Consider the following 22,466-nt stretch of genomic DNA (forward strand, 5'->3'; position numbering starts at 1 on the left):
CTGTAGAAAAGTTGTTTTTGTGCAACAATTAATAATCATAGCATCTTTATCTCATGGTCGCACTTTTTTTCCTTTCTGTCGCACTCTTTCAGTAATCTCTCACTTCATCCTATACCTTCCTGCTACTGTATTTTATTTACACAACAGCCATAAAGGTGTTTGTATCTTTTCTTTTATTCCTCCCATGCCGTAGTTGTTTGCCATCTTCACTTCTCTCGCAGTAGATTTCACAACTAGCTTCAGTATGCAGCCCTCTGATGTGCTTTCCCTCTTTCCTTCCTCCGTCAACATTTCAACGTCCATACTTTCTAAACAATGCGTTTCTTTTTTAGATTTCAGCACCTGTTAGGTGAGCAACAGGACTAATAATGACAGCTCAATACACCGGCTGGAGGCTGTGTTGGCTCTGTGTGTGTGTCCATGTGTTTATTTGCACTCATCTCCCGGCTGGTGGTGTGTCGACATGCAGGGCTCTCCGCCATCCATCCAGGCCGCTCGTCCAATCACCGGGCTCAGCACATGGAGCCAGAGAGACACTGCAACACCAACTCAGTGCATTCCTGTAGCTGAGAGTTGCCATGGAGTTTCACAGCTGTTTCTACCAGACCCTAATGAGCTGCAACAGCTGCTAGCATGTTTGAATATACACACACACACACACACACACACACACACACACACACACACACACTCACACACACACACACACACACACGTATACATACACATGGTTCTATCTACACACGTGATTACTGAACTATTAATACGTGTGGAAGTTCAACAATCCTCCAGAGGATTAGAGCTTGTTGTGTCTTGCGAGGATGTTGGCGCGCTGCTGAGTTTACACAATAAAGGCTATCGCCTCTTTGACAGGGATCCACCTATAACATCTGCACATCTGGATACGGACACAGCTGCATTGGAACAATGAGTCCAAGTTTAACATACAAGATGTTTAAAAACAAAACAAACAAGAATGTTTCACAGAGCTCGTCAATGCCCAGAGGTAATTTTCTGATGTCCTATTTTGAGGGGGAACTGGAGGGCGGGAATTACACTTCTGCTAGAACACAAACACAGCTTCCATTCACATAATGGGTATCGGTATTACTTTAAGGGTACTGGTGTGGTTACTGGAATCGTCCTTCAATCGACCACCTCTCCTTCACACTATCTGCTCAGATTGTTGTGGATACAGTCACATATACTGTACTTACTGCATGCACACTCGACTTCCCCCTTCACACACATAAACATACTCGTATGTATGTCAATATAACAATGATAATGATGATATACACTGAGAGTTTCACCCCTGAACAGCCATCATCTTTTTGGCCACCCCCATCAATACCACTTCCTTTCTTGCATGGTGCAATGTTCAACAGCCTCTTCTGCACTGTGGTAACAGTTAAGTCTGCTCAGAGCTTAGCTTATCAGCCTCTAGAGCCCTTTTGACTAGGCAATGACATCTGATCCAACCTTTATCAAGTCATCATCCCTGCAGCACACCACTGCAAGAACAAGGAAAGTACCATGCGTACAAACTAAAAATCCTAGACTAAGATACAGTCATTGGGGCAAACAAAGCAAACACATAACATGTGTAATGTGAGGAAGATACAGTAACTAAGAAAGACCCTCGTACCAAAAGTCTAATGAATAAAGTCCATAAACAGTACGTTCAGTGCCTTTGCTCGGCTCTTAACACCGACTCACTCCACGTCCCAGTTGTGAATATGAGATCTTGTACAAACTCGACATATTGCAAGTCACGGCTTTTTGCTAAATTGCCAAGCTGTAAATTGCAAACTGAGTAATGACAAAAAATTTTGAAAAAATGCATTTAGCTTGTGACATTATCCCAGAAGACTATAGCTGATCCTTAGACCTTGATTATTACCCATTTGGCAACAAGATTAACTCTTCATAAATCCCCGTTCTGGATTCTGTTCTTACAATATTAACCACTTTTAAAAGAGTTTTCCAAAGAGAACGTTGAGATTTGATAAAACTAAGAATAATTTGGTTCCCTATATTGCATCATCTACGCCAATATGTTCATTATTATTTCATCTAAAGTTTATTACATATACTTTAGATCAGATTAGGAGACATATTATCAAGTCTGGTTGTGCAGACCAAAGTACAAATCCCATACTCATTTAATCAAATGCTCCAATCTGCCCAGCAACAGGTGATGCTTTTTAAAAATGTTAAGCAACTAACAGAAAAAGCTGAAAAAAGTTATCAAATATATTTTAAAAAAAACATGTAAAAAAAGAAAATTCCCATCAACACACATCATAAACACACATCTAGAACTTCTGGCATCTTCATATACATGACCTGATGACTGGACTGATTTTCAGACTCAAAACAAGCAGACATGAAAGCATTTGAATACGGACATTCCCCTGACCCGGTGTGTGGTACAAAATTTCAATACCACACGGCTGGAAGAAACCCCCAGAATGCAAAGTGTGTGTGTATTCAAGTTTCCGCCTTGTGTGTCAGGCACCCTCTCACAAATATGTGTGTGTGTGTGTGTGTGTGTGTGTTTGTTGACAACTGTCACCCAATCCCCCGGGGGAAGGAAGGGGGATTTCTCTGCAGACGGGAAGCTCTGCTTTTGTCAGAAGGAATGAAGCCGAGACCTTCTAAAGAAAGAGTTCTCACTCCAACTGTTGACTCAGTTTTTAAAGGAGGTTTTTGATGTCTAAGTCATTGCATGAAGGCACAAATATGTTTTTCTTGTGCTCTAACCATTAACCACAAGACCAAATATGTGCTCTCTATGTGTGTACTTTACGTCATAACGACTTCCTGTTTGTCTTTAAAATTTTCAAAATCCTCAATCTCTGCCCAGATATAAAAACAGAAATACAGAAAAAAAAGAAGGAAGCGTTTGACTGTGTGCTCCTTCCACCCAGTAAAGATCTCTAAACCACTTCTAAGAAAAGTCAGCGCTGCAGTGAAATATAGTCGGCTCATTTTTAGAAAAGAGCTACGTTGTCATTACAACTGGTGTTTACCATTCGCCACACCTCCCTGGACCGATCAGTCCGTCGGTGAACCACTGTTCAATCTTCTTCCCAGTAAGGATGCACTGACAAGGCACAGAAATAACTCCCTTTCTTCAACTTGTTTTTACTTTTTGTTGATCATTATAAAAAGCACTTAGGTTCAGTTATGTCCGGCTGCCACCATCAACCATCAACATGCTCTCAAACACAACATAAACAGAGCCAATACACTCCATACCAACTTCTTATTCACATTGGCATTTGTGTTAAAAACAACAAGATAATATGTCAAGTATTACATTGAAACCAGTGTTTCTATGAACATAATGGATTGTACCGGAAATGCTGCATCATGTGCTAACAGGCTTTTTCTACCAATGAAACTTGAACTACTTCTACACCAAATGTAAATGTGACATTCGATGCTGATTAGTGGTTTCTCTGCTCTATATCAGCCTGATGGATCTACTGCAAAGCCTCTTCATCCTTTTCATACGTCGAGTAAGAAAGAAAGAGAGTCTACATCATGCTGAAGCTGAGACTACCCACTCCTCTTTAAAATCCCTTTTCTGTTTGTGCTTCCACATTGTGTGTAAAGCAGTAAAACCCAAACAGTGACAGTGTTGAAGTGGTTCTCTGCAGATACACTTGGCAGGTGAGGAAAAGAAGCGGCACTCCTCTCTGCAAAGCTGAAGAGAAGCTGACAAGAGAAACTAATGAGAATGAGGAACTTGACCTCGAGTGTTTGCTTGAGTATTGTTAGTAAAAGGGGGGCATGTCACTTGATCAGGGTCATGACCTTTGGCATGTTAAACACACAGCAATTTGTTGCCGTGGCCTCGGGACACTGACAGCATTCAGCAACGCCTCCTGGTTGGAGTGCGGACATGCAACCAGAATTTAACTCAACTCAAAATAAAGTTGTTGCTTTAGAAATATGAGCAGTTACCCAGTTATCATACAAATGGAGTAATAGCATTAACTACACATGTAGTCAAATGTTAACTGAAGCTTGAGTTAAGTCTGAGAGTTAATGTCCAAGAAAGCTAATGAATTTACTGTATGCCTCGAAAAATCTCCCTTTTTCAAAACTTTTTACTTTTTGTTGATCATTTTTTAAAGTTTCCAGAATAAAACTCAATGATCAAATAAACTAATTAATTAAATTAAACTTCATCTCTTGCTTTGGATTAAGAAAACCAGACAGTGAGATTCTCGAAAATGTCATTTTTCTTCTACAGCATTGACTGTATTCATCTGGACAAAATGTCATTCCTTTTCCAGGGCTGAGGTGCAAAAACCAGCCTAACATGGGGCAACACATCAATACCGACAAAAGAATCAACAAGTAGATAAAAAGACAGTATGGTATATACATATACATATACATATACATATATATATATATATATATATATATATATATATATATATATATAATAAACTCTCCAGCAGCACCAAGACAAACGGCAGCACACCTTTCACACTCGACAAGTTAAGCTTTCTCTCACATCAGCTCGGATTCACATCCTCGACATTTGAACTTTGCACTGACACTTTGACAGAAGTCAGCCTCCCTTTTTCTTTGTTCAACCTCACCCGTCACTTACTGCTGACGGCCCAAATAAAAAAAATGACAGTAAAACATCGTGGGTTTTTTTTAACGAAAAGAGCAGCGTGCCCCGGAGCGAGGCGAGGAGGCGGCGTTTCTGAAAGGGAACGCGGCCCCTGGCTCTTCAGCTCAGGCCCGGGTTCAGAGCAGAGAGCTACAGTGGTAATTACTGAGAGACTGATTGCTGACAGGACCTTCCAACAGCCTGTGGTTAACTGGATGGAGCTGAGGGGGAGGAAGCTTCAAATGCACAGGCATGACAGATGCTCTGCTGATGACTTGTACTTCGGGGTGGTTCGGGGGCATGCATGCTATTTTGCTCTATTCATTCTCCTCTCAAAAGTTACACAAGAGAAACATTTGCACACTTAAACTTTGAACGGTTTTTGACATTTCTTTTGGGAGGAAGGACGAGGAGAAAAGAGAGCGGAGGCGAGAGCGCATTACCCTCTTAAAAACGGTATTAACTCATTTAGTAAAAAATAAACGTGGCTTTAAGGGCTCCATTGAGCATCTTTAGAATTTGAGGAGTGCCATCAGAGGTGGTTATACCTCCTCTCCTATATTAAAAAAAAATGCTCCCCTGCTAATTTTTTAAGAGCCGATGTAATTCGTTCCAAATGGCTAGATAGTTATTTCTGGAGTGAAACTCTTCAAACAGAAAGAGACGAGTTCTCCTTAAGCAGATTTGAACCCACTTCACTGACGGAGTGGGAGGAATGTGTGATTTTGGCCGGCAGATCATTGCCACAACTGGTTCACTGCACCGTTTTCCCAACTGGACGATGCCAGCTTCTTCCTCGGGGTGGTCATTTGAGAGCCCTTGGGATCGTTCATCGTGACCGTGTGGATGTTTCTACCTGGTAGTTAAGGCCGACCGATCTGTGCCGTCCATGTGATTTAGCTGTGGTGGCGGAGATGGCCGTATTTACATTGGAGAGAAGCGTTTGTTCCAGTTAAGGACTGATGTGCAGCTGCAGTAGCTGCATCAGGGCTTCCACAATCTTAAATCAAAGCTGCTGCTGTTGTAAGGAATGGTACCGATGCCACAAATGGTTTCTATTCATTATTATTTTCCTAAATTTGTCTTATAATTGTGTAGGTTTTGGATTCCCCCCCCCCCCCCCCTCCAATGGTCAGCATGCATGTGAACCGCAGATTAATTATGCAGTTTAACCATCATAGGGTGAAATAAAGTTTGAATTGTGTCTTTTTATGAAGAATAACAAACACTAAAGATCACCATAACAAAGTCAAAGATTCATTTGTGATGGTTTACTCTGACTTCAGAGCGGTTGAAAGGATTATTTGGACGGAGGTGAATAAAAATAACCTGGAGCCCTGTAGACCAGCTGCTATAACAAAACACAACAAAAGATCATCTGTGTCTGCCAATATGGATCATCAATTGGTATCGGCAACAAAAAAGCGGGAAAGGGGGAATCTCCAAACGTTATATTTGCTCCACTTTTTCGCTGATCCAATCCGTGACACATTACAGCAATCAGCTCTGCACAAGAAACGACCCAGCAGCGATTCTGCCACTTGAGCTTGTCCAGAAACTAAACGGGCTCTGAATTAAGGGTTTAAATTAGCTGCTGGGTCGTACAAAAAGCTGCAGATCAAGCCAGTGAGCGGCAACCCCAACAACCAGACACAATGCTGGAATCTGACCATTCATGATAACCCAGCCAAGCCACAACAAATAACAGACAGCGAGTGGAGTGGAGCAAAACCGTGAGCTTGTAGCGGCCAAAGAGAGGCTGTGTTTCATTAAGTACATGTTTGTGCACCGGACCGAGCTGCCACACCAACGTACCTCTGATGGCTTCTTGTGCTGGTGGCAGACCCATGTGCTGCTGGTGCCCGTATTCTTGGATGACCTGGACCACGACGTCACCTGACCTGCAGAAATAAAAGAAATACATATGTATATAAAACCATGCTCAGAGTATTGAAGATGAATTAACATCTTTTTCACTAAATACTCAAGAAGTGTTCTTTTGAGAACCAGAGGAGAAAAAAAACGCTTTTCTTGTAGGCAAATTAGCATAACTTGTGACAAAGTTGTAAAAGAGAAAGTGTTTACTCATCTGGAGCAGAACATAGACAAACAGAGACACACTTAATCTGTCTTTCATTTGTCAAGAATGTGCATTCATGAGTTTGAACGTTGATTTAAAGTGTGTGTGTGTGTGTGGGGGGGGGGGGGGTTTACAATACGAATGCAATAAAAACACGGCAACGTCAACCATCAAGGGGATCCGCTACTTACTAGAGAGCGGAAACTTTGCTCATCAACGTGAAAAAAAAGTTCTTAAATGAGCATGTGATGCGAGTTCGAGGCCTTTGTGATTTACACCGATGAAGGCGTTTCAAGCACTAAAAGAAAGCAGCCGAACTAAGAAACCTTTTTCCGACGCCCGTGGCTGCACTACCACTGAGTCAGGCCCTTTAATTGAAGCAGACCGATGATGATCTATTAAGAGGTTTAATAAGTAATGACAGTATAAATAGCATCTTGTTAAGCAGTTAGTCCACTGTGGTCCTTTACAACCTCATTAATACACAACTTAATGCCAATTAACCAGCCGCTGGAGCCAATATCCCACCCACCGCTTCAATCAGCTGCCCTGCGTGTGTGTGTGTGTTTTCCATACGCCAAATGTATGCAAACAGAAGAGTGTGTGTAATTTCATTGAAGCTGGTTTTTTTTTCTATATTTTTGTTGAAATCACGAAACTACTGCAACAGATATATAGCCGAGAGCTCATTTTCATCTGTGCACCGCGAAGAAGGCTGTCATTAAAAAATTGCATCACATTGGCAATTAAATTACATCACACTGGCATAATGGAAAACACAGATTCGCCAATACTGTGTAATATAGCACATTGTGACCGTGTCTGTAAGCACGTGTGTGTGTGTGTGTGTGTGTGTGTGTGTGTGTGTGTGTGTGTGTTTCTGCCGCCTCCCACTCAACATATTTCCCTCTCCACCACAGCAGTGTTGCCACCGTGCTAATTTTACTTGTGACGTCTAAGCAACTAACAGCGCCCGGGGCAGAGCTGCTGTCAGGCTCGTCTTCAAAATTACAGACTCCCTCTCCCTACACACACACACACACACACATAATTCACACATACACATGTATACTGCATATAGAGCTGCGAACAGATCCACGTATTTGCTACATATGCAAACCCGTAGTCACACACACACACAGCTATTCCCACCATCACACACATCTTGCTCGCATCGACTCTTGTGCGTCTGTCGGTGTTGCACAGTTTTACAAGACACACAAACACGCTTTCACTGCCACAGCATGACAAGAAATATGGAGTGAATTGATCTTTCGCTAAGCCCCGCCCCCTGCTGCTACTGTGTCCAGCTGTCAGAGCTACGTTACCATGGAGCCCACACTGTCACTAACTGCACTCCCTGAAGAAACGTCTCGTTTTGTGCTAATGTTAGCTTGACAGGCTTTTAAATAGAAAAGTAACATTTTAAGAAACGTATATCTCCGTCCAACCTCTCCGAGTGACGAGTTTCACTATTACACAACATTTGACCACGACGAGCTACAAATCCACTAAACGTCTGATAATGAAGAAAATCTGAAACCGTTGCATGAGAATCTATATGGAGCAGAGCCGGATGTGTGCTTCTGTGGAGGAGAAGCCTTTATGGTCTTTAACCTTTTGAAGTAAACTGGGACACAGCTACCATACATGTCCAAGACAAGCACATCAAAACACTGACACAGTGAGAGGGGTGCGGTGGCGTTTTAAATAGGTGTGTCTAGATGTGCTCATTATCTTCATCATTTAACATATTTTAATTTCAACACACTTGTGGGAGATTTTTAGACAGCAGCCAAACAGAGTTGGACAATGTCTGCTGTGGAGGTTTGAGGTGGAACAACACCTTGTTAAGACACATTATTTAGTTTTTTTTCGTTTCATCCGTCATGGATCTGTATATGGGAATATAAGCTGTGACACTATGTGCCAATCTGCAAGACATTTCTGAGTGAACTTAAGCATCTGCACTCCACTAGTGTGTGTGTGTGTGTGTGTTACAGGTTACATCCACACGCCCCACGAGGCAGCTGCACCGCATCATCACAGTGTGGCCAAACGAGCCTCGGCGCAGTAGGAGGTTACCATCATGGCCGTGTGTTAATTAAAAGCCCCGCTTGGTGCACGGCGGGCAAAATTATCATGGGGCATCCTTCAATTAGAAACCTGATAACCTCCAGTCAGCATATGCAGCTGGAGCCCTTGCTGCACTGGGCCGGGGGGAAGCTAACGGCTAACGGCTAATTACAAAGCGCAGGGTGGCTGTTAAGCCTGCTGTAAAAAGGATTTATACATGCAGACCTGTGACCACAGTTAAACCCGTACGAGCTCACCTCAACCTCTGTTGGCACCACTGCAGTAAAAAAAAACGTTCCCTATTCAAGTGTGAATCACTACATTTCCCAGAATTCATCCTCAGATTTTAAATTAGTTATTTTAACAGCGTAGGAAAGCACATTGCCATCGCCTGATTTTCTACTGCACTGATGGCTTGACTTCAAGTCAGCTGCTGTGATTGTAATGAGACACTCGTTACAGAAAATGAGCCGCCGATAGACACAACTTTTTCTTTTTTTTATATTTTGGGTAGTCAGCCAAAACTCTGGGGCTTGGTCGCTCTTTAATAAGTTTAAGTTTGGTTCCTTATGTTACCCGGGCAAAAACAAAGCTTATTAAAGCAGTGAAATAATACCTTCATCGGCTCAGCAGGGCCGTTAGGGAGACACGAAACCAAAAGTTTGTTTTCTAACTCACTATTTTTCTCTGTCTATGCTGGTGTGACGGTGTCAGAGGAGTAGCCGAACAAATACATGTGCTTGTTATTGTAAGATGCATATCAGAAATGCCAAGAATTAGTCATGCAACTTCCAAAAAAGCCAAGAAGAACGACATTTAAAATGGAAATAAAATGACTAAGTCCTCTTATTTTATGGACAGTAACCGGCTGTGAGTGCCAAGTGTGCTTGTGTAACACAGTACCGCTGTTCAAAGACTATTTATTATTTTTTCCAGCAGAAGCTGCCAGTGTCGGTAATGTGTCAGACTGGCCAGATGTTCCCATCATCATGCAGTGTATCTCTGCATGGCGCTCTGTCTCATACGCTGTTTATAAAGATATATCCAGCCCACAAAACTCTACAAACAGACTTTATATCCAGTCTATTGTGTGTCTCAGTGGTCACATGACTATCTATCAAACTGTATCCATCATCTACAATCCGTCCATCAGTCACAGCCTATTAACCACATGTGATTACAGCACATTACAGATCTACTAAGGAAATGTGAAATGCAGGTTTTATTGAACGGAGGTAAATGCAGCGAAACACAAAGTTTAACGAACACAAATCACAATCCCCTCGACTCCTGTTTGTTGGGGTTGTAATGTTCGTTCATGATTATTGCAAAGCCTTTCTAAGAATCTGTTTTTGGTTATATGTAGGCCACTGTTTCTATTAACCCTTTGAACCCCGAGCAGTTTTGGGGCGTTTTTTGCTCTTGTCACATTTTTCTCTTTTCTCTTTGATTTCCACTGCGATAGTTAAGTCCTGCTCCTCTATGGAAATCATGGCTACAAGTAGACAGAACTCAAAAATGTCTTTTGTGCAGTACAACAGTTACAACACCATGAATCCTAAAAAAAAGAGAAAGAACCGCAAGTTGAATTTCTTTGATAATATAATTTACAAAAAATAGAAAGCAATGGAATCTATATATTCAACATTTGTGTTATCAATGTTTCAGTTCAGTCAATGTTTCACTGATTTTTTGTCACGTGACTGTTGGTCTCAGCCGAGTCAATCGTGGCTTCTTAGTTGCGCTGAAGAGCGCAGAATTTTGTGTTTTTTACAAGATCTGGTTTCTTCAAACAGTTTATTCAGGGCAAGATTTTAAATGAGACATTTACAATAAAATGTTTTTGAAGAAATATCACAATTGTATGCTTTAGTTTTGCTGACGGAAGCATTTGTCGCGCATGATGTGTTCAAGGACTGTCGGAAAGTTTTTTTTACAGCTTCTGGTTCTGATAAACAATGAAGTTACAGCAACTGTTTAAAGAAAACATGCTTTCCAATCCCGCCGGTGGGTTTTGGGGTTCAGAGGGTTAATGTTTTTTGTGTCTGATGTAAGTAGACGTGTCAGTGAAAATATCATACGCTATCTTTAAAATATGTTTTCCGCTGTAAAACATGGGCCTCATACTTCATCGTACTTGATGGCTGCTTGGGCGACCAATTCATATTTCTATTGGAGCCGTGTTTACGTAGACGGGGGGGGGGGGTCTTAATGCAAAGGAGGGACGTCAGTGAGACAGAGAGGAAAGTCTATGTGGGGAGTGAATATGAGAAATACCCTGCAGGAGTTGACTAAAACCAGACAGCTCAACGTACAACAACAGCACAAGAACTCACTTTTTTGACACTTCCAGGTTTCTTACTCCCTCATACACACACACACACACACACACACACACACACACACACACACACACACATACACATACACATACACCCTCTCCATCCCTGACTCTCTCCAACTTACTGTCGGTGGTGTCAGAGTCGTTGCTGCTCGTGGAGTATTTTCTCCTCTTCTTTTCGCTCTCCATCTGTCAGGGTGGCACGGACGGACGGATGGAGGGAGGGAGGGGGGGACCAACAGAGGGAGAGAGGGAGAGAAAAATGACGAGTGAGAAGATGTTCACCATGAAAACACACTTGTTAATGAAATAACGCGCCGATGGCACCAATCTGTCGGAGAGTCCAGCCGGCGGCCTGCCAGAATAAACCGACTTCATCACCGTTACACATCGACACTTTCAGGAACTTCACAACGATTGTGAGTTGTTCTGCTTCTTCACAAACAGTGGGAGTCCTCGCGCATGCCGACTGTGAACTCATCCTGCATTAGTGCTGTATTCAGCGGGAGCTGTTGCACAAGTCCCCCTTTCATGCATGTGCTTTAACACGGAGGGTACTTCTTTCTTCCTTATAATAGAGAGGAAACCAGCTTAAACCAGGACACCTTTTGAAGCGTTAAGCAGCAGAGGACGGTGGTTCTTGGTGGAAGAAAAACCTCTACAGTGTGATGAGAACATCTCTATTTAACAACCTCATGTGATCCAGCTTCCACAGGTTACAGTGACACAATATGTCCAATTTTACGCAACCAAAACTTTCTTTTATCTTTTGCAGTAGATTAGAAAGAAAGGAAATACATTCAACAAGTTTGTTCGACCTCAAGGATACACAGAGAAGTGTTTTTGGTGAGTAGCAATTAATGTAAACTTAACTTTCTAAGACAAAAAACTACAAATTCAGCACAAAATATTTCAGTCACAAAGCATCTATGAATGAGCCTCCAACAGGGAGCAACACACTTCACTAATTAAACCGTTTTTTAACAAGTGTAATGTGTTCAATCCACAAGCGGAAAGAGAAGGCGATTTAAATTCACAAGTCAAAAATCACTTTATTTGTTCTACTGATTCCACATTTTTTTCTGACACTTGTGAGTCTCACTTCAGAGCTGCAGAGGACAGGGGACGATGTGAGAGGAGGGGGGGGGGGGGGGGGGGACATCTACTGTATTTAGCAGATAGACACTGGAGGTTGAAAGTTACAGGCAAGAGGAGAACAAGTGCGTCAGAGAGAAGAATGTCAGGAATGAATCAAACAATAAAGCTTTCAACGAAAAAAATTCAGGTGGAAAAAATGTATCCTGCAAAAGCTGCAAAATCTTAAATAGAACACTCTCAGGTGTTAGAAGCAAGAGATTTAGATTCCGTAAGAAAGACCAAGTTAGATGCAATAACAGTGGGAGAAATCAGACAGACAGATTGGGGGCACCAATAATTGCAGTTGCTATTATCATTATTACGAGTAACAGTTTCAGCCTGTTGTCTTGTGTTGTTGTTGTTGTCAGACACAGACAGGTACCCAATTAAAGGGATAAGTCTGAATAAATAAGTGGTGCAGCCTGGTCTCATCCAGCATTCATAGCTAAAGTCATTTGTAGATATCCCACAAAATGATTTTGTATGTACGTGATCATGATCGAGAAAGTATAAAGACCGCAAAAGCCCACAAAGGGCGGGAGGTGGATGGGTCCGACATACAGCGATCTTTTAGCCAGGAGAATGCTGTTCATGTGTGAAATGAGAAATCAACATTGACTTACTGTATGTGTCACGTAACTTGTGTACTTCAGTATTTCAACCCAAACAACGTTCTTTTCTTAAAGCTAACTAAGTGTTTCATGTAAAGACGGAAGTGTATTTTGAAAAGAACGTATGCACGAGCGAAAGGTGACACGTGCTGCTGGCCTACGTAGGAAAACGAACAAAAAATGAGGAGCAACTTTTCGTAAGATATCATACGAAACGTTGTATGAGGAAACGTTGAGAGGTGAGACGTATCGACACTTGAGTATGAAAATAATCATATGCAACAACCCTCAAAGTCACCAGATCTGAATATTCAATCAATTTGATCGTGGGTTGGGTATTTGGTTTTCAATATCGGGATTGTTTTATTGTTTTCTTTAATCTCTCGGGATTACAAACATGCATAAAACACACCAAACCTTTTGGAAAACGTTCTTTGTATTACTAGGAACGCACCGGTTGTGAAATTCTGGGCACACAAGGTTCGTTCTCATCCAGTGATTGTTTCTTAGAAATCTTGTAAGCCATTGTTATAATGCTTATTTTTCCGTTGGGCATGACAGCGCTCTTAAAGCTGATCTCTCCTTGAGAAAATGTAATATTCCCACATGGCCGACTTCTTCTTTCAATTTTATTTGTAAACAAACCACATGTGCGCACAGCGCAGCGGTCCTCATGCCAGAGAACGTCCGGCCGGAGGCCTCAGCAGCTGGTTACTGTTGTCAAAGAGCCGACCGCATATTACCAACACATCAGCTAGCTGGAGCAAAACCCAGGCAGCACAACAGACTGACCTTTGACAAGTCGACAAGGCAAATATTGGCCGATACCGATGTTCGGTCGATAAATCGGTGCATCCTTATGGACTACATAACAAATAACAATACAAACAACAATACTGCAGAATATCATAATCCTTAAAAATGTTTAAGTCAAGCATTATGTCGTCTTACACATAAAGATTACACAGTACTGATCTGTGATCTGATCACATGTCACCAGGTTAAAGATGACATCAGCCACACGACAGCGATGTATAACGAGTGTGTTTGGTGAGAACTGATCCTGAACCTGCTCTCACAACTGAACACACCGCCAGAAGCGTTGAAAAGTATCCGATGGTCACCTTGTTAATACAACGCTTTATTACGATTCAAGGATTAAATAAATACTCGCACAAACTCAGGTTTGTAATAAAAGTGTCCCTGACGAGGATTAAAGCTAAAGAAACTACACATCAAGGAGGCAAAGGACGCACCCTGAAGATCTCTAATCTCTTGCGCCGGTCGCTTGATGGTCAAAAGGAAGAAAATACATCGAGTGCCGCTCAGAGGAAAAAGGAAGGGCCATGGGTCAAGAGAGTCTGAAAGAGAGACAAATGAAGCCAAAAGAGAGCAGCAGACACAGTCAAGGAGGCAAGGAGTTAGTGTTCCGCTAGAGCGAGGCAGGAAGGCCAAGAGGAGGAGGAGGCGGTGGGTTACAACCGTCAGAGTGGGGGGAACGGAGATTTATGTGGTCGTAAAAACTGGGCTGTTCCCTCTTATACGGGGCTCTTCCTGCATCCCCGACCTTCCCCGCCTGCCCTGCGCACACTTAAGCTTCTCTGACATTTATGCTGACAGAAAAACACAGCGCTTCTTCACTGCCTCTGTTTCCATCCTCAAGTCCTGCCATCTTACTCTCCGCCCCCCCACCTTCCCATCTTCCCTTCCTTACAATAACAGGGACACGGGGAGTCTGAGGAGTGAGGTTAAGTACATTATTGACTTCCACCCCCACCCCGCAATCCGTCTAGCTCTACCTCGTCTTCCTGCCTTTGAGGAGAGTGGTTAAGTACATCATTGACTTCCTCCAGCTACGTCTGTCTGACTTCAAGTCTGCATGCTTGGATCCGTCTCAGGGTTTCCCCCTCGCCTATTAAACTCTCCGGCGACCCACTTAAACCACACTCGGGGTACCAGAGTTGTTGTTATTTTTTATGTAAAAAGCAGCCCAGTCATTTCTTCTTCTTTTTTCTGACCACCCAAAGGAAAATGTGAAACGGTGAAATAGTTTCGAGGATCTATTCATTACACGAAGCCTTCTAAATGAGTCGCTTTACAAGTTGTTTGACGCATTTACAAGAAGAGGGTATTCAACGGGCTAAACCAAACACAGGAGGATTAAATGCAACTTCAAATTTCCTCGGTACTCCATTTAACCGAGCAAAAAAAAAAAAAAACGGACAATTTTGAGCAGAATTATTTACTCAGGTGTTTCCCACATATTTGATAGCCGTCCCTGTGGGTTATTTCTTATGATTAGTTTGACTTAGCTGGGCTCCATCCATCAGCATGATTGCTTTGATTTGCTGCACTACATATAAGAAACTCCTCCACTGTTTCTAAATGGAAAGGTCAGGTTATGAAAAGCATTCATCATGAGCCGGGAGGCATTCCAAAGCTTCCAGAACGCGATGAAAAACGAATGTTTCAGCTTGTGAGACGAGCGGGATTCTGCTAGCAATTGGAGCTACGCTAGTCCCACTGCAGCACCGAGGGTGAAACGCACTTCTTTTCTCCCATTACTCATAAACACAGCAACCCAGGGGTTCAATTCCCAGCTGCAGTGCTTCCAGAATGACAAAGGAACTCAGCTCAAAATGCACCTGACAGAACTGGCAGAGGGGGGGGGGCTCCCAGAAGATGTCATAGACTAACAGTCAGGGGAAGTACAAGAGCTCTTTTTGACACGTCGCAGTAAGAGAAACTGCCAGAGTGGGAAAAACACAGGCGTGGATAATAAAATTCATGATGGCTGAATTTCATAAACCTCCACAAACTAATATATTGTGTGTTGCGTGCAGGTGTGGCAGAGAAGCACACACCATCTTTTAAAGACTGTCAGATCAAAGACGATAATATATTTAGCTATAAACATCTCACGAACCAAGGTTCAGGTGCGTTTGAGGTTAGTTGGTCAGTTTTGCATTTTGATATTCAAAACCCCACTTTGGACAAAAATAATTATCTTAAGTGCAAGATTCCCCGACTTCTTTCTGTTCACCTTTCTGCTTGAAAACTGCTCTGTAGACACTTTTTTTTATGCCAATTATTTCACAACAGGTTTTGGATTTAACAGATGGTTGACACTTCAGTTTGGAATTCAATTTTTTTTTTTAAATAGACAGGGGAAAGTTTTCACACTGACATATCAGTGAGCTTGTGGCTAGCTGCTGACATTTGGTTTGCTGACAATGCTAACCATCCGCTGCTTGGTTAAGTGCAAAGAAATCCAGAAACGAATCCACAGGCCTCAGCGAATCGCCCTATCATTTAGAGGGTTGTTTTATGTAACAGCAGCAATTGGAGAATAATTTAGCTTTTGGTTCCAAGTCCGTCCCAGTTTGTTTTTTTGGTTCCACTTTCTGTGTTTTAGCGGTAAAAAAACAAAAGTGTCTTTGAGGACACCCGTTATGATAAAAGCACTACTTCCAAGCAGTAGCCAAACACTTGCTTTGATTGTATGCCTACTCAGAGGGGAGAACTGGACGGGATTATAATGATTTTCTCTCAGCGCTGCGGCGTTTCTTTTGCTGCCTCTTTCTTCGCTGTATTGACCAGAGTGAGGAACCATCGCAAGACCAATTTTGGCTGCTGAAGTTGTTTAGTCTACGGGCAGAAAACAACGACTTAAATGTACTATCTCAATGTGTAATCGTAAAAAAAAGGATTACCGGTAATTGTGTTCCAATTCCATTTACTGGCTTTATTGACTTTTATTCGATTTACACTGACTAAACTGATTTAGGCAACGTATCCATTTACTGGCTGCTGGTATCTTTGGTGACCAGATAAAGGGTTCGGTGTCTCTGTCACATGGAGCTGTCATGGGGGGGGGGGGGGGGGGAACCTCAGATTGTAAGCTGACAGGACAGTCTCTTTAACCTCTTGTTCTGGTGGCAGCCCAGTATTTCTGAATGCGTATGTAAAAGGTGGGGAACCGCTGACCCGTTAAAGTGAAAGACCTGATGGTAATTGGAAATGTCACTGTATCCCTACTCCCATCACTTTTGGAGCAGGATCACCTCAGGCCCGAGGCCGACTGACAACTCTGCAACTGCCAAGGAAAGTTAATTTTCTTCCTCCACCTGATATCCTCCTTTTTCCCACCACTCTATCTCTCATCCTTAGCTTCCATGTCTACTCTCCGTCTCTCTTTCTCTCTCGCACATACAGACTACACTGTCTCAATCAGTCCAGTGAACCAGAGCCCAGACTGTAGATTGAGATATTTCCTGTTCTCTGGAGAGACGGGAGTGGATGAAGGAGAAAAAAGGGGGGGAGATGGGAAAGACCCACAAAATGTACAACTTCATCTCAATCAGTCCAGTGAACCAGACTCCAGGTCTGCACCGGGTTACTTCCTGTACACAAAAGGCGGAAAAGACAACAGACTAAAAGAAACACGGGGACACGGAGAAACAGTCTGTGACAATGTGTCTGCTGTCTCACCAAACAGCTTCAACAGATGGTTGCAGGAATTGCGTGCTTCTATCTCTAGAGCCAGAATTCAAATAAGTTAGTTCTATCCTTTTTTTAGTTTGACTTTTGACTTTGCTACTTGCCAAGACTGCTGAATGAAAAAGCAATTTTACTTGAAAGCACTTCTCTTTGGCTTGGGCGACATGGCCACGATAACGGTCCTCACATGTCCACAATATCAAAACTTTATTCAATTATGCAACAGCTGTTGTGAATTCTGCTCTGTTTTCAGCATCTCTCTCTTTTTTCTCTTGCTTTTCTCAAAGCTTCACCGTATTGTTGCAGCATATTGAAAGACAGCAACAACCTGCTCGCATACATCTGACTTTGTGTAGTTGTGGTTGTATGAATGTAATTGATGGCGATGTTAGATTGCTGCTAGACCGCTCCGTTAATACAGCCGTGTGTGGGAGAGGAAACAGTTTATGACTACAGGGAAAATAGTGTTTTTGAAAGACCAAACAAGTATCAATTCGATATATATAAAAAACGTGTTGTGAATTTTGGAAATCTTCTTCATCTATCTTATACTAAAATATTGACTTCCTCAGAGAGAATCCAGCAGACAAAGTTCTTAAATCGCAATGTTTTCTGTGATGTTACGGAGTTGGATGGGTCTCACTCGTTGCTACTCACGCGATGAATCTTGGAGGCCGGGCCGGTGAATATGTTAAATTGTGTGCCACATTTGCAAAACTTCCTAAAGCAGCCTAATGTAACTTAGCAGAGGATAATATTTGTATTCCACGTATCCGAGGTTCCTTCAGTATTCCGTTATGTTGCATTATTATACTGCTAAATGTTTCACGATCAATTATTCATTTCGATTATTCCATTAAACTGCCTTGTCATAGCATTGGTTCTTGTTGCATCATGATCCCATGCTGCTCTAAACCTGCACTTTGTCAGAGTTGAAGCAGGACAATAGCTGGAGGCAACCAGCTGTCAGAGGCAATGAAACCGTGTTGTAGGACCGAGGGAACACTATCAAACAGAAAGAAATACAAGCTTATTGTGAAATAATGTGGTTCTGGTTTGGCTGAACATTTTTTGACATATAACAAAATGGGTCTCCGGGCTAAATGAAGGAAGTAATGAAGTTTGGAAAGAAACGGAGAGAAAGGAGAGTTTCAGAGATCAATAGAAGAGTGAGGTCAGGCAAAGGGAGGAATAAAAGAGTGATATCCCAAAATAATAAGAGAAAGATGAGAGTTGGACTGGAAAGAAAATCCAGACAGTAAGATTATATAAGACTGAGAAAGATAAAGAAGTGAGAGAAAGACAGCAGGAAGCAGAGGCAGAGAGAAACACTCTAATGTTCAGTGTAACCATATAGTATACAGAGATATGCACAACACACTAAATCCACCTTAAACTTGCCTCCATCCTGATGTAATCATCAAGCTGTATTAAACCCAACAAGCTTCGCTAATGAGCTCATTAATTCATATAATAAGCTAATGGTGTGAATATGAACTCTGTGTCTTAAAGCAACTAGGAGAAACGGGTTCAACACAATGAGTTGTTCCTTGTTAATATGCAAATATAATAGGTGGAGCCTGAAGTATGAACTTAAAAGTCATGTGTCGCATTGTTCCCAAGCAAGCGTTCACACACAGACGGGCAGACGCCACCGTGAGGACGCACTGTCCTGCCCGACGCGATGGTGGTGGTGGATGGGGAATGAAAATAGAAGAGCCAAGCATGCAGATACAATTTGCAAAATGTATGTTTGACATACATCGTCAAACATAAGCACATTAAAACACACACAGACTGTAACAGTTGGCATGCTATCCACTGCCCTGTGAACGAGCTACATTACATTACAGAGATATGTGACTGGGTTTGTGGCTGTCTTTTCATGCGTGGTTCACATCAGCCAGGGGGCATTGAAGGGCAGCCAGACAATGTACAGTGTACACACACACACACACACACTCACACACACACACACACACACTCACATGTACAAACAAAACAGAGGAAATGTCCAACAGCGTGGCTAACAACTGAGCCAGCAGGATTTTGGTGTGATTGATCCAAAAGGTATTCATCAATCTGCTGAGGGTGAAGAAGTAAACATCAGCCAAGAACGCTAAACTTCTCCGTGTTTACAGACCAGTCAGTGCTTAAGGTGCGTGTTTGAATAATATGATTATTAACAGGGTCAATCAGGCCGCCGCCTGGCCTTTAACATGTCCAAACCAACACTGGGACGAGCCTGATAATCAGACTGATTTGCAGTTTCATTTTACCATTACCATTCAGCAGTGATCCACCAATCTGTCCCATTGACGTCACTTTCAGTCAACACAGAAGCTGTGGGAACGGTTGCTCGAGGAAAGTGCATTTAAAGAAATGTGAAATATGCCGATTTAAGAGTTCTTTAAGTCGATTAACAACAAACTTTACCTCTAAGTCAATCTCATCCCAGTTTGTTTCCATTTTCTGCCATTATTTTTTAGCATTGTAGGATTGTTGTTTCAAATTTGTGGGAAACGGTAGTCATTGATCACCGAATATCATCATCTGAATATCTAACTGGAGAACCAAGAACCGAGCTAAACAGAAACCAATACCATCCCCTACATTTTGAACGCACAGTCGCCATCCATCACCAGCCTGGAGCCCAAATAAAAACATATTTCTTAAGTGTTATACCACCATCATCATTTTCAATCACAGAAATGAGCCAAATCCACACAAAACATCTGTCATCAACATCAATTCCACTTCATCAATCAATGCCTATCAGCAACAATTCTGCACATTTAACTTGAAGAAAACACCGAAGAAAAGTAAAGTAATGTCTAAAACTGAAACCTGAATTTTAAACACGCCTCGTAGGTTCCATTTGCTTTAGACAGCCACCTCCAGCTCTCATTTGAATTCCATCAGCTGGTGGAAGCCACATTCTCTGTGTGCATAGTTTAGTGTCAGCCCTAAACATTTACAATAAGGCAAACAGTGAGAAGGTTGACTAATGCATGCTGGGAAAGCCAAGTCGCCCGGGGAGCTAATTAATTGGCTGACTATGACACTGCCAAGAGCACTACATCTGGCTGAGCGTTTAAAGGGGACAGCTCTCTGAAACGTGCAACAGAACAGGCCCGAGACAAACAGCCGGGTCTGGACAGCAGACTGCAGGTGGGGAGGAAAAAAAAAACATGTGTCAGCTGTTTTAAAGGATTGAAGAATAGAGAAAGATGCAGCATGGAAACACAGTTTGGTTGTTGGAGGGAGAGCAGCTTGTTTTCTGCTCAAAGACTAATAGTGTCTACTTGATGTGGGGTGTTCTCACACTCACAGTGTGTTCATAGCAGCTTATTCACACTCCGGAGTCATTTCTTCCTTTTAGTTTTGCTCATTTGGTCAGGTGAGAACGAACCTCAGTAATCCAAGTCAACTGTGATGTGATTAAATAGTTTATAACATAATCCAGGACTCTGATAAGACCTCTAATCTCACTGAATGACAGGTCAAATGTTTCCTGTCAGGATACCGCTTCCGATACCTGAACTTGAACAATAATTTCCGTCCTGAACAATAACTTCAGAGGTTCGTATCGCAGCTTGAGCTGCAACAAACAAGGATTTTCTTTGTTGGTTAGTTTCCAGATTGTTTTCTGATTAATGCATTCATCATTTGATACAACTTTCCAAAACTCTCTATAATAATAAGGACAAGCAAAGGCTTTTATAGATGCTCCGATCACCGGTACAGATTAATGATCGTGGATGAGCCCATCGTTGTTTTTTATTACAGCAGCAATTATGTTTTTCAACTTGGCCCCAAAAAATCTGTCCTAAGAAGTTAAACAGGTCATTTTTCCCCTCTCTGATATCTATACGATATTGCTGTGAGAACGTCTCCTTCAAACACCCGTATTTATTCTAAGTTTCTCAGCAGAAAAACTACATTTTACAAGATTACATTGAACACTTCATGGTAACCTTAGAATTGACCAACACTCATTGTCACTGAACAGAGCGCCGTAATGTAACTCAATGGAACCTTCCTAACGAGGATTTGTTGTTCACAATGTAGCATTAGCAGGTATCGGCCAAGACAAAGCATTCATGATGATCTCCTGATTGCATATTTCTACTGATTATGCACTGGGGGGGGCACCACTGAAGAAAATCGTTAGCAATTAATTGACTGTCGATTGACTCTTCACTTACTTTTATAATGTAATTAATTTGCTTTGTTTATATTGTTATTGCTTTTACTGCTTCTGTTTTTAGGATGTTAAGTAACTTTGAGTACCTTTTAAAGCGTTATACTAAATAGTAGTAGTATTAATACTAGTAGTAGTCGTAGTAGTAGTAGCTGCTTAAGAGTGTAGCTAAGCAAAAAAAGACAGGACCTCTGCTGGGCTTTTTGTCTGTCTGTCTTCCGTTGGACGGGCTGCGTCCCATTTGTCTATCTGTCCATCCGTCTGTCAGCCTGTAAGCTTGCCATCTGCCTCTCTGCCCGTCCACCCATTTGTCTGCCATCTGTTGCTCTGTCTGCAAGTATGTTACCCCTCTGTCTGTCTGTCTGTCTGTCTGTCTGTCTGTCTGTCTGTCTGTCCTCTGCCTCAGTCTTCCCCATAGATGACAGTGCATTTACAGAGACACTGTTGTGGTTTGGTGTCTTTTTTCAGCACTTTGCAGCACTTAAGGTCAGCACACTACAATGGTTGCCATGATGGTGATTTATTATTAAGAGACTGTAGCTCCAGAGACCCAGTGGCAAGCACGCACACACACACACACACACACACACACACACACACACACACACGCAAAACATATACTCGAGACGAGAAGTACGCTGTCAGGGCATTAAGTGATTGCTGGAACATCTGGACACACACACACACAGATAAAGATGACGATACACATTTGTCTTTATGTATGAAGCATTTAAAAAGATTATCAATAGTGCAGATAATAGTGCTCTGCAGCAATGCACGCTTGCACACACACAAGACAAGCACCAACAACAACAATCTGTAGAAGTGAAGCACACACACACACACACACACACACACACACACACACACACACA

At 42.2% G+C, this 22,466-nt stretch overlaps 1 protein-coding gene across 1 annotated transcript in view; it reads right to left on the reverse strand.

Annotated features, from left to right (window-relative positions):
• The window catches only part of jade2 (jade family PHD finger 2), a 157,800-nt gene that overhangs the window by 122,759 nt on the left and 12,575 nt on the right, over positions 1–22,466 (reverse strand). Inside the window, 2 exon segments of the mRNA XM_031874076.1 lie at positions 6,458–6,543; positions 11,265–11,328. Coding sequence (XP_031729936.1) covers positions 6,458–6,543; positions 11,265–11,328 — 150 coding nt within the window.

The sequence above is a fragment of the Anarrhichthys ocellatus genome, unplaced genomic scaffold (genome assembly GCF_004355925.1).
Source record: "Anarrhichthys ocellatus isolate YVR2014 unplaced genomic scaffold, GSC_Weel_1.0 scaffold78, whole genome shotgun sequence".
In the NCBI taxonomy this organism is placed as follows: domain Eukaryota; kingdom Metazoa; phylum Chordata; class Actinopteri; order Perciformes; family Anarhichadidae; genus Anarrhichthys; species Anarrhichthys ocellatus.